Source organism: Argentina silus, assembly GCF_951799395.1.
Source record: "Argentina silus genome assembly, chromosome: 20".
Taxonomy (NCBI): domain Eukaryota; kingdom Metazoa; phylum Chordata; class Actinopteri; order Argentiniformes; family Argentinidae; genus Argentina; species Argentina silus.
This window is the reverse complement of record NC_139674.1, coordinates 6,795,832-6,811,291: the sequence shown is the minus strand read 5'-3', so window position 1 is coordinate 6,811,291 and position 15,460 is coordinate 6,795,832. Positions and strand designations below refer to the sequence as shown.

The 15,460-nt window shown below is 43.9% G+C and overlaps 1 protein-coding gene across 1 annotated transcript; it reads right to left on the bottom strand.

The window, feature by feature from the left end:
* Window positions 1-1,808: 1,808 nt before the first annotated feature.
* Window positions 1,809-15,099, bottom strand: adm2a (adrenomedullin 2a; the record flags this gene model as incomplete). Its single annotated transcript, XM_083691951.1, has 2 exons — window positions 1,809-5,636; window positions 15,002-15,099. 2 exons carry the CDS (start codon window positions 15,097-15,099, stop codon window positions 5,216-5,218), a joined length of 519 nt encoding a protein of 172 aa, XP_083548077.1. The 3' UTR covers window positions 1,809-5,215.
* Window positions 15,100-15,460: the final 361 nt, after the last annotated feature.

The following is a 15,460-nucleotide window of genomic DNA, read 5'->3' as shown; positions in this document are numbered from 1 at the left end:
GGGATGCATACCATAGTTGTGAGAGGAAGATGTATATGCTTTGGAAGGTTTTACAGCCTGTAGCGTGTAAAGCGTTAATGTGTTCGGACTACATAAACCAGATCTACCCTCTGACACTCAGATCCCTTCATAGTTTCTGTGAGGCAAGAAACGTTTGCTATAACATCTGTCTCCAGAAGTTTGATAAACATTTCATACTTGGTTTTCAGTGAAAAGAACATGCTTTGAATCCTGCAAAAGCTCAAAGGCATGTTCTTTGTTCTCATATCGATTTTTTGCAGACATGTTAGTTGTATGGCTCGGGGGGAAAGAAAACAAGTCAAAGAAACATTTAAACACTTTTTAGTTTTGTCTGAAGGGGTTGCACACACACACGCACACACGCACGCACACACATACACACGCCCATATACATGCACACATACATACACACACTCCCTAAGTGAAGATTCCTCAGGTCTTGTGACTCGTCCCTACGTGCTCATAGTCTCGTGATGCGTGTGAGCGTGTGTTTTAGCTGACTGGGGAACTCTGTCCAGACTCCTCAGGAATGATGGCCATGATACAACTGGCACTCACTCTCACCTCTCTGCTTCTCAGGTATCACAGTCACACACACACACACACACACACACACACACACATACACACACACACACACACACACACACACACACACACACACACACTCCTCTGTGTCCAGTGTCCTCGTTGCAGAGGTCTGGGCATTTCTGGCTCAGTGTTAAATATGATCAGTGAACTACAGAGATGGTGACAGTAAGATATTAATTCAATGTGACACAATGTTGAAATGCCAAACAAATGCCTTGATAGGAGGTTCTCATTGAGGCTGAATCAGGTCTGTGTTAGTAAGAATGGCCTCTTTTGATTTGGTTGTTGTGATTGGAGACTTATGGGTCTACACTTTGTGGTGTGTTTTTAAAGTGATCTGCTTGATCAAATGAAGTGGGCGATACAGGACTACCATTGGAGCACTGTCACTACATCTGTCCCTGCCCGTACATCCTCCCCCCTTCCCTCACCTATCCACAACACCCTCATCATCCTCCCCTCCCCACTCCCCCTCACCCTCCTCCTCACCCCACTGCTCATCCCACCCTGCCCACCAACCAGCTCCCACTAGCGGGTCTGACTTCCAGTAAGGTGTCTGACTGTGGCAGTGCCCCATGGTCACTTATTAACTCTTCCTGGTACAGACAACCTTTCCTGTTAGCCTGGAGTCATCTGTAATCTGATGTAATATGAATGTTCCTTTGGTCTGGGGTGGTACAGTGGTCTAGCACCATGGCCTACAGTGCACACATAGGCCCATGTCAGTGTAGGTTCAAATCCGGCCCATACCCTGTCTTTCTCCACTAACTAAAAAAAAAATGGTTCCTCCATTTCTCGTCATTTCATTCAGTTCTGCTTCATCAACATCATTGTCATTTCATGGACAAATAATGATTAACTATGACGAGTGGTCGGGCCATTTGGTCAAAGCACCTTCATCAAGGGCACTCTTACACTGGCTGTTCCACTGTGGTATTTCAATGTGTGGAATTCTAATTCTCATTATTTTTTTAGTGTTATCTACTGTTGTGAAGAGTGGCTCATATTCACACACATACACGCACACACGCACGCACGCACGCACGCAGACACACTCACACACACACACACACACACACGTGAAGGTAAACAAGCATACACACGCAAACACATACTTTCACAAATCAGAGGCACACACTATACTTCAGCTCACTACAGTGTAATTCTTTATTTTTTTTACACAGAATGAAGGACATTGTCTGACAGTAACATTTAACTACATTTAGGGTTTCATTCACTTTCCTACCATAAGGTCACTTTAAGGAAGCGTGGAAAATACTGAGATAAATAGTGTCTTTGGTGACATACAGATAAACATACAAAGATAACTTAAATACACTTTTCTTAAATAGTAAGGCTAATATATATATTCACAAATCTGGATGATATTTACGATCATCCTCACCCCATTTGGAGTGTTCTGACAACTCTTCAAATACATTCGTACAGATCCTTATCAAATACAATATATACAATAAAATGCTCATCTGTCATTAACAATTTAATTACAAAGTTTGAAATTCAAGTTGTGAGGAACTAACAACATATATACTTGTATTAAAGTGCTTTGCTGTGACCCTTAAAGAGACATCTGACTTTGAAGTCTATGAAATGTTGAATGAGCAAAAACAAATGATCAGGTTGAAAGTGTGATGTTCCTGTCTAGTATGACTACACTGTAAATACCTACACAAATACACACTTACGTGTAGACACACACACTCACATACAGACGTGAGCACTCACACTCAAGAGCACACAACACACTCACTTGTGTGTGTCACTGCAACATAGGTTAAGTTAACAACACAACCAAAGGGATTGGGTGACAGCATATGTAAAGTATTTCTCCTAATACAAAAGCGCAGGTATTAGTGGTCAAAGGTTGTACTGTAAATAAGCCGGTCCTACGCAGTTTACCCAGACAAACATAAAGTTATGCAGTCAGCAAACGGTCGGGACCTGCCAATGACGCAGAACCTACAACTATATAACGTCACAAAGATACACAACAATATGAATGTTTGTGAGCCCCCCCAAAAAAACAACAACCAAAACAAATAAGATTGGCTCCTAATATACAAGGCAGGTCAAACAGAAACATGCACACACACAGACACACAGACACACACACACACACACACACCGGTGATGCATGTGTGACAGTACATCATGGTAAAAAGTAGAGAGATTCACCAGGTTCTCAGCATTTGAAAAGCCTTTTAATTATCCGTCACGAGACATTGATTAGCTCCATTACAGCAGAGAGAATGGCATGTGTGTTTAAGTAAGCCTTTGAACAGATTAGCCTTAAGACCAAGGAACCACTGATTATGACCTGTGACGTGGGGCCACCATCATTACAGAGAGAGAGAGAGAGAGAGAGAATGATACAAATCTAGGATTAAATAAAACAAACAAAATCTGATTAAGATGATTCAGTCCAAAAATGATAGGGAATCAAGACAAAATGAAAGATGAACACAAAAGAATAAACAAGCACATTATAGGATTGATGTAGATCACACAAAACATTTTTTTTGTCAAGTATTGTCAGGTTTTTGGTGAATTTAAAACACTTGCCATTGGAGCAATGCCAAAATTAATAGCTGTTTAATTATTTGATTTGCAATAATGTGTTACAAAAATAAACCACCTTAGACCCAAAGTTGATTAGGGCTATTCATCATTTGTAACCTAATGGTAACATAGTCAATGTGAACATAAATGCATGGTTAATATAACTATGATTTGACCTGATTTCTCACTACAATATACTGTACTGTAATCAAACACCCCCAGGTCAAGAGTAGTGTTTTGGAAAACTAATAGTTTGACATTAAGGAACTGTTTTGGTCTGACATGGCCAATATGAAACATTTTAATATATATAATATGTCTCTACAAATCTGGCCACATGATTGAGGTATTTAAGATGCCATGGAAATGTAGTGGGTTATATTTTCAGATCGGTGGACTGTAGTTTTAAGGCTGGTTGTTTTTGGTTATTTTTAGTGAGGGCATCTGCCCACCATTTCAGAGACAAACATAACAAGCAAAAAGTAAATCTCAGGGCATAGACTATATTTTTTACAACATGTAAGGCATTTCGCTTACAGATTTAAAATTTGGCATTGTTGCTCCTTAAATTTTGGTCTCCATAGTCTCTCATTACAAACCCACAATGTAACAGTAGAACTCTTTGCCATCGACTAATTTAGACTCATTTAACACACTAAAAGCTAACAACATCCATAGCAAGGTTAACAACGCTGGTGTATGTAGCGTTGTTGAAGGATCTGAAGAATTAGTAACTGACCTGATTATTATTGATTATGATCGTGTACAGTCACTGGATGTGAAATGTTCTCACACAGCAGGAAAAGGCCAGTCAGTGATTAGTGCTGTCAATAGAATATTTTGGGTTTGGGTTGTCCAGCCGTGAGGTCTTTGCTGGTTGTTATAGTGCCCTACTGGGCACAGCATGAAAAGGCCCTTTTAAAAAAAAAATGTTTTTTATAAATCACAGCTGACAAAGTTTGAAAGAGTGTGTGTGTGTGTGTGGGGGGGGGGGGATTGCCACCAGCTCCACCATGGCGGCACGACTGAAGAGGATTAGGTCTGATTTATTAAATTGCCGTCAAAGTCGAGACTTACAGGCAGAACTTATGAATCATGTGAAGGGGATAATATTTCAGACAGCGCCTGGGGATAAGACCAGTCGTAGTACAGTAATGCACTATCCCAGTACACATATCCCAGTTAGCATGTGTTTGCACCAACCAACCATCACATCGCAACACATCATTCTGTTCTTACCCCAATGAAACCCTCTTTTCTCTGCAGATTTGCACTCTGCCATTTGAAAGTTGACCCTCCTCTTTCTCGCTCTCTATTCAGTCTCTACCAGACGAGAACAGATTCCATCAAGTCACTGCCAAACGCTGTTGTGGCTGATTAATTGCAACTGTCCAAGTTGTGCACTGCTGAAACATCTCCTCTGTGCCGACCACTGCATGTGTCCAGGTGAGGGAGAGGGGAGAGGGCTGTACAATACTTGCGGAACTTAGATTCTTGATGGTGAGACCAGTGACTGTTTTTGTCAATGGGGCGAGGACTAACAGCTGCCGGGGGAGGTCATTTGGTGTTACACAGACACAGCCTTGCATGGTCGCTGGTGTTGAAGAGAGAGGCCAATGGACAGGTCTTTATTCTTACATTAACAGGATTACAGCGTCAAACTGAGCCTTCTCAGCGCTTTGAGTGGTCAGGAGGGAGAAACAAAAAGACGAAACCCAAACGTTCTACTGAAGGTCTGGTTTGAAAGGTATTAGTTTCCAGGGACGGTGAGAGGAGTCATCTTGGGGGGTTTCAAAAGGATTCAGCCATGTCAAAAGGTTGCTTCATCTAAAACAGCATGAGAACAGAAGAGTAAGGCACAGCAAATGCCATTCAAAAAGTATAGATGTTGTCATTTCAGGGTGGAAATGGTTGTGGACTACATCAAACTCTAATGCAAAGGCTATCTGTGATACAAAAAAGAGATATATATCTAGATAGATACGTTTGCTGGGATGTTTGGGTGGTGGTATCCATCCCTAACTCATCCATAACTATGTGGACTCCGGGGATTAATGGGGGAGGAGTCCTCCCGCCCACTCTGGCCAATCAGCTGGTAGAGCCGGTGGCTGAGGTTCTGGACCTGGCAGGTGCCCAGGACACACCCAACCCGCATCAGCTGGGCATGGTGGTGGGGGTGGTGGGCATGACGACGACTTCTCAACACCCTCTGTTTGGGCTGAAACTCTCTGACACCTTTGGCCCACGCCAGTGCATGGCCGGGACGGGCTGCTCTCGTATCAGTGGGTGGTGTTGTGTGTCTGAGGAAACCAGGCAGCCATTTTGGGGTGCCGTAGAGGGCTGATGATGGGCCAGCACCCGTTGGGCTGGCAGGGTCTGGCACAGTCTCTGGAGTGAAGCTCTCCTCCTCTCTCAGCACATGCAGTATCTTAAGAAGGTCCAACCTGAGGAGAACATGAGAAAACAGGCCAAGGGTCAGATCTAGCATCCAAAAAGGTTAACATCTGTATGTGTCAGCTCTGTGTCAATACTGGCTGTTGAATCAGAGAGCTAACTTTATATGTGGCCTAGATGTTCAGTGACTGGAGCAAATGTCTTATATATGGATATAAAACATCTTATATCCATAGTAATTGATATTATGTTAGGACATGTCCATGTTGATATTACGCTCCTGTCTCAATGCATTTAAAACGTAATGGTCTTTACACACAGACAAAAAAACAGCATAGGATCATCAAACCCGTTTATTACATGGTATAATCAACCTACTGAAACATCACCTCTGTGTCCACCTCTGCTTAAGCAAACAGACAGAGTGTTCTGGGGAGATTTACTGACCAACCACTTTAAAGGAGGCTGATGCACTAATTGACTCTGGCTTCCGAGCTGAGGAGGCGGAGACGCCATCTGTTCACTGTTTGACAACGACACTGGCTGCTCAAACTTAGCCCTGTGGCTCCTCACTGAACTGTGGCTGGTGTGTTTGCTCAGAGAGCCCTAATTCAGGTCTCCTCCATGTCTGAATTCACTACCGCTACTGTAGGTTAGGTTAGGACTGTTGTAAACAGGTACAGGCTCAGGCACCTGGCTGGCAGAAGCCATAAAGATAGAGCGATAGGCGCCATAGGTTAGAAAATGAGATGCATGAAATGATGCCTGTGAGAGTGGCAATAAGAGAAGCGTTATAGGAAGATTAAAAGGTCAATGTTTTTTTTTTTTTAAATGTTTTTTCTGTGTTTTGTTCATTGTTTTCTGTGCTCTATGTGTGTATTATAGTGAAGTGAAAACAGGAAGGAGAAAGAAAAGGAAGATCCATATTGTTTGCCTTTCCTCTGTAAAGAGGCAGCATGAACATTTCTACATAGCATTATGTTCTGCTCGACTTCCAACTGCTCTTTAGGAGAAGGGGTATAATGATGGTTGGCGTAATTATAAAAAGAGCTTTTCCCCTGTGAAATGCTGACTTGTCATTTCATCACAGACGCCCAGTTAAAACTGAATCCCAGAGGCTGGAATGTGTAAAATAACAGGGTACTGTAAATACACGAGGGGAACAGACCTCAGATCTCCTTACAGTGAGAGTGAGATGTGTGGCCATATTAATGAACAATATGGTCTCCAACCCTTAATGTTCAGTGTTTGTTTTCAATGTCTTGGTGATGCTCTTGGCTAACAAGCCATTCATGGTCAGAAGGCTGTTGTTAAACATCTTCAGAAAAGAGAGAACAAACGTGACCCTTTATAGGCTCAACCCAGTAAACCGAAGAGAGTTTTCTTATGTGTTATGGGCTTGTGGCTGAACGTAAAAAACCCTATCTAACCCTATCTACTTTACAAGCAAAAAATGTTGTGCTATTCCAGCTACAGCATGTTGAGTGGCCAGTGAAAGTTTCTAAGTAGCGTTCTGGGACGTAAAAATACATGTAAATAAAGTTTTACAGTATAGAACACCAAGAGATCTGCGCTCCCCATCACCTCCCTGTCATCCAGCCTGTTAGCCGAGGGCAGGGCCCTGGTGGCCAACCATGATGCCTAGCAAACAGAGGGGTAATGCCAGGGCACAGGCAGAGGGAGCCAGTGGCGCGGGGACCATTTCCAGGCACCTCATTGTGGCAGTCATTCATCTCTGGGCTTTGGCATCGCCAAGTCACACCCGCCTGCTGTGCCAAAATATGTGCCAGGCAGGCACAGGTTTTATTTAACCATGGGAACAAAAGATGTGTTTATGTGCTATTTTGTAAAATGGCACGCTGCGAGTTTATTGTAGGGATATGGACAGTGTATACTCACTATAATAAGCTTGGGTTGGGTTTTCTTTTTAGGTTTTAGTTGGTCCCTCTGTTAAAAAAAGACAGAAATGTAATCTGCTGTACAGGGTCATTTCTCTTTTGTGACTGGAGTCCAAGTTTCTCACACTTGGAAAACAAGACAAGGAAACTCGATCGGTCTGGAGAGGAGGGATGGTGTACAAACAAAACCAAGTGAGAAACAAAGATGAGGTAAAACCGCTAAGGAACAGCTTCATTTGGGACTCCCTGGATCACAGGACAAAAACAGGTCTGACATGATCTGGAGGCTGCAACACAATGTGCTGTATCCAGCTTGGGTACATTCACACCTCAGTCCAACCCTGTTCCCCGAACAACATGTGAGTTATTGTTGAGAAGTATATTTCCCCCTCCTGTTTACCCCCCCATTGGGAGGCACAAGCCTCTACATGAACCCTTCAACCCTCACCCTCCCCTGCTGAGGCAAGATCGGACTCTCGGTCTCACTCAGCCCTTGAATCTCCCAGAAGGCACCACGTTGTTCTGAGCCCGACGCAGACGATGACCGCTTCACTAGTCAGGTCGTCTGAGCTGGCAGACAGCCATAAAGACCCTGTGATGTCGTTAAAACCCCATTTCCTTGAAGAATTAGTGACTGGATGTGGAGGGGAAAAAAAGTGAGTGAGTGAGTCTGCTCTTTAAACAAGGTTAAATGTGTTTGGGTTTCTGTAAGGGTTTGGCCTCCTGAGTAAGTGCCTGGCATTTCCCTTGTTCTCCTCTCTCTTCTCCGTGACATATCTGTATCACGACTGGAGTAACTTAGACCAGGACTCAAACGCACGACTCAGTCAAAAATCTTGAATCAAAAATGTAATAAACTAAAAAACAGGACGAGATGTTACAGTACACTCCCCCCCCCCCTCCAGGAATGTCCCAGGTAGGTCAGGATGGGCTCTGTGAAACTCTCCTCAGGCCTGTAGCCCTCCCAGTCCACCAGGTACTGCCGGCCACGCCCCCGACGACGAAACAGCCAGAAGCCGCGTAACCATGTACACCCTCCAGCAACTGCATTGACCTTAGCAGGATCCATTTGGATGTTCTCCTCCGAGATGATGAACCCCAGGAATGTAATGGTGGAGGCATGGAACTCACATTTCTCTGCTTTGACTAAAGAACCTGGTGGACGTGCTGAACATGCGTCTTCTCGCGTTCTGACAGCTCATTCGTCCCCGCGCAGATAGAGGTGAGTTGCTCCTCATGGCGATTAATCCGTCTCCCCTGGGCTAGAAGCACAGCATCCTCAGAGTCTGAGCCGGCTGAGTCCATAGTATGGCCAGTTCGTTCTATCGTTTACAGGTAGTCAGTCAGATGAAAGGCATATAATCCAATAAGGGGAAGGCAAGGCGGGGTACGGTACACTGGTATTCAGTTCAAAGAGAAAACAGATATCCGATAAGGAGTAGGCAAAAGGGCAAAGTTAAAAACAACACGCGGAGATCAAAAACCAGGAATACTTAACACTAGTAGAACGCTGGGATGTAAAGACACAAAGGTACAATGACGAACTGGCACAGAGACAGGGGAAGCTAATCGGGGGGGGTCGACAATTACACAGGCCGGAAACACACAAGGGCAGGTGGTGAAGTGTCTGAAGCGAGAGACAAGGTGAGGAACACAAAACAAACAGGAAACAAAAAATGAATAACATAGACTAAAAAACAGGACGAGGTGTTACAATCTGACCGGCTTGCTTTAACTCCACCTAAGGTTGTTGCCCTTGGCCTTTCATATAACCTTTATATAATGGCTCACAAGCAAGTATCGACATGACTGTTTTGTCTGCAGACTGAAGGCTCCTTTGTATGTGTCCGTGCCAGAGGGCAGTGTTTCCACTGAAGTCTTTTGACCAAAGGTGTGAGTGTGAGTCACTCTGCCCAGGGCCTTCTCCAGTTACACTGTGATGCTCAGTCTGATCCCAGAATAAGCCTTTAGCTGACCATCATCTTCTAGCGCCAGGATCCAGGATAAAACACCATGTACGTGAGAACTCTCACTCCATCACATCTGATCTGACAGGATCTGCTAATTTGGCTATTGGGAAACTAATCCTGCAAATTGACAGTAATGGAGGTCTTTGTGATTGGCAGAGGATCAAAGATATCCGAGCTTGAAGTGTTCTTGTTTTCAGCACTATGTTTGATCTGTGGAAGATTATGCCTTTTTTTTCTCTATAACAAATTACGCGTTTTCTGAGAAAGTCTCATTTTCATCTGTGGGCATTAAGCTAAAAGTCACTTAGGCGGGGGAAGGGTTGCAGGGGATTTTAGAGTTCGATAAGAGGCTAAGCTCCAGACTCTTTTGTGGTGCAGTGTATTGTTATTCTTTTGTATTACTGTACCTCCAGAATATAGGCGGAGGTTCAGGTTTGTGATCATAACTTAGACCCTCCAGTAAAACCACAATAGCTCCCGGCTGATGCCCAGCTCTGCTCCAGGAATGCCCCCTCTGGGCGGGGTAAGCCCCCTGTCAGTACCAGGGCCTTGATACATGATTACCCATGGGGGCTGGAGCTTACCATGGAGCTGCCTTAATCAGCAGTAAATATGGCACATTCATACGTAATCCTCATCAGCTAACAGTGGGGAGATTGTTGTCAGTAAGGAGAAATAAAAATAAGTGAAAAGGCGATTTATTTTCCCAATGAAACATTGTCGCCACTTGTTCTCGAGGTGTTGTGTTGTCATAACCCCTTGCTTGTGTTGACGTTAAATACAGTATAATACTTTGTTCAGACTAACTAACTGGGTCAGACTTGGCACCTTGCAGTGCATTGCGTGATAATTTACGGTACAGTAGTCAGAGTCCAGAGGCTTGAGAGCAGCTGCTGTCTGCTGCCACGTCTCCAGGAGCCATGAAGACTCTCTTCATCACTTTTTCTCTATTCTCACCAGGAGGTTTAATCTTGTGGTGGTTTGGGGAGACATACTTCAAACCACACCAGCTTGCAGTTTCTCATTCCCATTGTACTAAAGCACACGGACACACCCACAGAAACAGTCCTGACTGCTGATTGAGCACTGCTAAACATCGGCACTGTATGGATCCCCTCTCAATTACGCAGCTGTGGAAGGAGCTACATCTCCTATTCTAAATCACAATCAGAACAATCCAACAGCCTTTCCTCAGAACTCCTTCTGTGCTCCTGAAGCCTGTATTCCTGTGTTCCTTTTTTAAGCTGCCCCCTTATACAGTATATTCAGGGCATACACATTCATGCCTTTCCCCATGGTGGGGCAAGCTGTGCGGAAACATGTTCTTTATGGATGTGGAGGGTGGAATTTAGGTCTTAGCCACTAATCCACAGTGGAATTCTCTGCCTGGCGAGCCTGTTCTCTTCCCTCCCCCTTTGGGTCATAGTGAGCCCCGGGGAGCAGGGAGAGAGAGAGAGATAGCTGTGTTTATGTGCTACATACATCTCTATACATCCCAAGCCCAGACCTCTGTTTACAATGTTCCCCCACATCAGAGCAGCCATACATCCACAGAGACCTAACCTCAGAGCCATATACATGCCTGCTCCCAAAGCGATTTACGAGGGAAGCCTGGGTTATATCAGACTGTGAGCATAAAGTGCATTTAAGTACATAAAAGAGACAAGTCAAGTTAAGTTTTTATGAAGCCTATCTGCCAAAGATATTGTTCACGTTATTATTTGGTCTTGTATAAACACATGTTAATCTTGAAAATAAACCTACATTTAGCTTCAGTCTAATGGATGACAACAGCATCTGATACTTTTCCCAGAAGATAGCTATAGACAGCTGTATGGCAGGACATTGTCCTCTGTGAGTTGAATGATGCAGTCTATCTGTTTCTGGTGTAAATATTGTGTTTGGACTGTCTACGGCTGACGTCTGTACCCCAGGCAGGGGTCCTGGTCCTTGCACTGACACCCTATAGAGGTGAGAGAGGGAGTTAAGGGAGTTAATGATTTAGGAGGATGGATGGGAAAAACATTGATTTGTTTGGTCCAGTAGGAATCCTGAGCAAACTCATGCCTCTGCATTACACACACATTCACTCTTGTGATCTGTCTGTAAACATACGACTGTGATCTGTCTGTCTTGTCAGTCGTGTCATTCAATGTCATTGAACCCTGTTCCAGACAGTGTGGAAGCATTTTACCGCAAATCAGCAAGCTAACATGGCTCTCTCTGGAACGGCCTGTTTCCCAGCCCACTGCTGGAATCCCAATGTAATGGCGCTTCTATTCTAAAGCTATATTTAACTTGTCTGGCCCCAACTATCTTCTCTTAAGAAAAACCTCAGAATATAATGTATAATATCATTAAAGGGCATATGGCATATACATACAGTAGTATGTATTGTGAATGGCCTTAGGAACAAGCGATTTCTCTATGTTAGGAATGATCAGACTATGCTCAGACTATTACCTCACCTCGGTGACATTTGACATCTCTCCTTTGTTCTCATCGGGGCATAAACCACAACATGGGACAACAGACAGAGAACAGAGAAGGAATGACAAAACCCATACACTCAGAGTCTGAGGATGAGAGGAGGAGGAGAGTGGTAGCTGTGCTGTCTGTGTTATTATGAAGCTGTCACTGTGTGATGGGTAGAAGAACAGGCTGTTCGGTATGGAGAGGAGGAGGAATAGGAAATGCACTATGGTCAATTGCAAAAAGAAGTGGGGAGAATGGAGGGGGAGAGGAGGAGAGAAAGTGGATGTGATGGAAAGGGAGAAGGACTGGGAGAGGAGGGGGTGAGAGAAAGATAAAGAAGGGCACGAGAGAGAAGGGAAAGGAGAGAGAGAGGACATTATGAACCTCTCTCCTCACTGAGGGAACATCATGAGGAGATTTCTGGGAACGATAACCCCTCACACAGCTTGAACAGGACAATCAGTCTCCCCCTTATAGAACTGTATGTCTTTTTAAGTGAGTCATTCTTAAAAGATGCAGCGTTCACTCAAACACCCAGTTAGGGAGTGCTGCTGCAACCACAGCTCATATCCATCAGTACACCCCCACCACCCTACTGGCTTAAATGGGGAGCTAATGATGAGACATTATAGTGATGACAGCAATTAGGAGGCAATGATAGACCATCCCGGAGCAACACAACCAGACAGGTGGAACGAGAGTCACGTTGGCCTTTTGATTTGATTTCAGCGGCAGGTGGTTTGCCTGTGCTCTCTCGAACACACACACACACACACACACACACACACACACACACACACACACACAAACACACACACACGCACATGTTGTTTTAGCCACATGTTCTATCCACGTGCAGCTAGCTCACTTACACCTGAACACCTGCCCCCACACACCTGTAGCGGGTTTGTTATGTGACATGCTCAGAAGGTTGTTAGGCTAAGTGAGACCACCCCTTAACTGGGGCATCTCCCGGCAAAATAGGGTCACCACATATGGCGATTGCCATTGAGCATAGCTTGACCCTGGCAACATGGCTACCGAATGTAGGCCACAAAGTATTAAATAAAGCCCCCTTTTTATTTTCCTCTGTCTATCTACACCATGACTAAGTTGCTAGTGTGCACATTGATGCTACTATAGGCCTCAGAGGGCTGCTCAATGTGATTTCTTAGTCTTCACACTTTCTATTTTTCTTTCATCCCTCTAGAATAATCTATTCCACAGTGATTCCTATGATGTGAACTTTGATGTGATAACTTTCTCTCAGTGCATTGACCGAGTGCAGCCCTCCACCAGAAGAGGGCATGCAGACACTAACTCAACCCTACCTTGCACTAAATCAGTCCAGAAACTGGTTCACTCCCTCACTTTGTACTGGCATGATTGTCACCTGATTAAACAGGGAATGTAATTGTGTGTGTGTGTGTGTGTGTGTGTGTGTGTGTGTGTCTGTGTCTGTGTGTGTGTGTGTGAGTTACACGGAGGGGTGTGGGTGTGTGTGTGAGTGTGTGTGTGTGTGTGTGTGTGTGTGTGTGTGTGTGTGTGTGTGTGTGTGTGTGTGTGTGTGTGTGTGTGTGCATTTGAGATTATAATGAGTTCTTATGTCATTGCCCAATGCCCTATGTGTGATTTACTAATGTACCACTGACACAATCAGAAAAGCAATGTGGAAAAATACAAGTGCCACTCTATACTGTACAACACAATAGCTGGAATTTCTGGGTATTCATATCAGCAAATGCCATCCAGCACATGAGAAGGACTGGTTTTTCCACCTCTGGTAATACATGCTCACAGAATATTGTAAATATAGGCTTACACATATATTGGCATTACTTAGGAACCAAACCAATTGGCTTCTTTGTATGATGTAGGCTGTTATAAAATAATTTAGGAAAAGCATTATTGGAACAAATTCTACCCCATATCCACAACATTTTAGAAACGAATGTAAACATTGCCTCTGTTGTTTTGCACAAAGTATGCGCACATGGTAATAAGATGAAGTATAGGGTTTCAAATCAAGGTGAAGAGACGAGATTTAAAGTAGCCTAGCTATCTTGGCTTGACGCCGTTAACCTTGACAATGAACACTGACGCAAACAGATGTAACTTTTCCTCAGGAGCCTAACAGCGAACTGTACGGTTGTTTTTCCCCCATTATTTTATGTCACCACATAAACATTACTTCAATATCAACGCGTCAATTAGCCTTTAGCCTATTTATAACGGGCAAGCCTGATCCTGCGCGCCAGTTTGAGTTTGGAGGGAACTCCTGCATCCATTGTTTAAAAACAAAACATATGCAATGGCATATTGTCTTTCACACTATTCATTGAGCACTGTTTGGATTTAAATCAGTTTAATCCAGATGTAATAAATTATAAATTCCAGATAGCCTATAATTAAACAAAAGCGCACCTCAACGACAGCACTCTGCGCAGTGCGCGCATAGCCTAGATCTTTTTTTTTTTTTAACAAAACATGGATTTCCCCCGCAGTAGGTCTATCTACTTCTCATATGGTCATTGGATCGGGAGCAGCTACGTTCATTGAATCAGATCTGTCGCGCTTCGACCTTGGGCTACCGCTATCTACCCGACACAACAGCCTGGTTAAACAAAAACTTGAAGCGTACTTTACGCACGGCAACCTCGAAAGGCTATAATTACTGGTTCAACGGGTTCGTGGTTTAACAACTTTAGTGTGCGATCAATTGAGAAATGCACACACCGTCAATTCCATACACACCGGTAAACTCAATCATTTGCACATGGAGAGCGACCAGAACGGTCAAATGAATACGATTTGATTAATCTTATCTATCCCAGTGCGCATTATTACAAATCCCTCCACAAAATGAAGACATTTGATAAACCGCAATTGACTCCTGTCAATAGGATGGTGTTCTCTCTCTCTCTCTCTCTCTCTCTGACTGCTGAGTAGGCCTACATAGCATACAAATGACCATTTCTTTTCAATAAGAATCAACACATCCAAAGGGGAGCATTCCAAGAGGACGCATGAGATGTAAGCGCAATAGGAAATGTAATGTCTCTCTTTTCTTACCTGTTCCTCCCAAGACGGTCTCCGGTGGGGAGAGCCAGGAGCTGCTGGAGGGAGAGCAGGCTGATGCAATACACAGTAACCGGGAGAAAAGACCGCATCGCGGGACGAGTTCTCACACCCCCTGGGTAGGAGGGGGCTATCAAACCACCTGGACAATGTTCAACTCCCGGGGGAGAAAACTTTGCAAAAAGTTCTGGTTTGTTGGCTTGATATCCAGGCAGTACTGGGGGAATTATAGGTAATCAAACCTATGGCCAGCTGGAAGAAAATAAAGAAATAGAATAAACGTATTTTAATTGTCCAAAGTCATTACAAAAGTAGACCTAGGGTATACATGAAGTGTTGTTTTGCGAAGAATATTTCTGCAAATAGCCTACATAACACACGCACTAATCACTGTAACATCTTTTGAGACATTTGCATTGTATAATTTAAATAAAGTCCAGGCCCTATTGTATG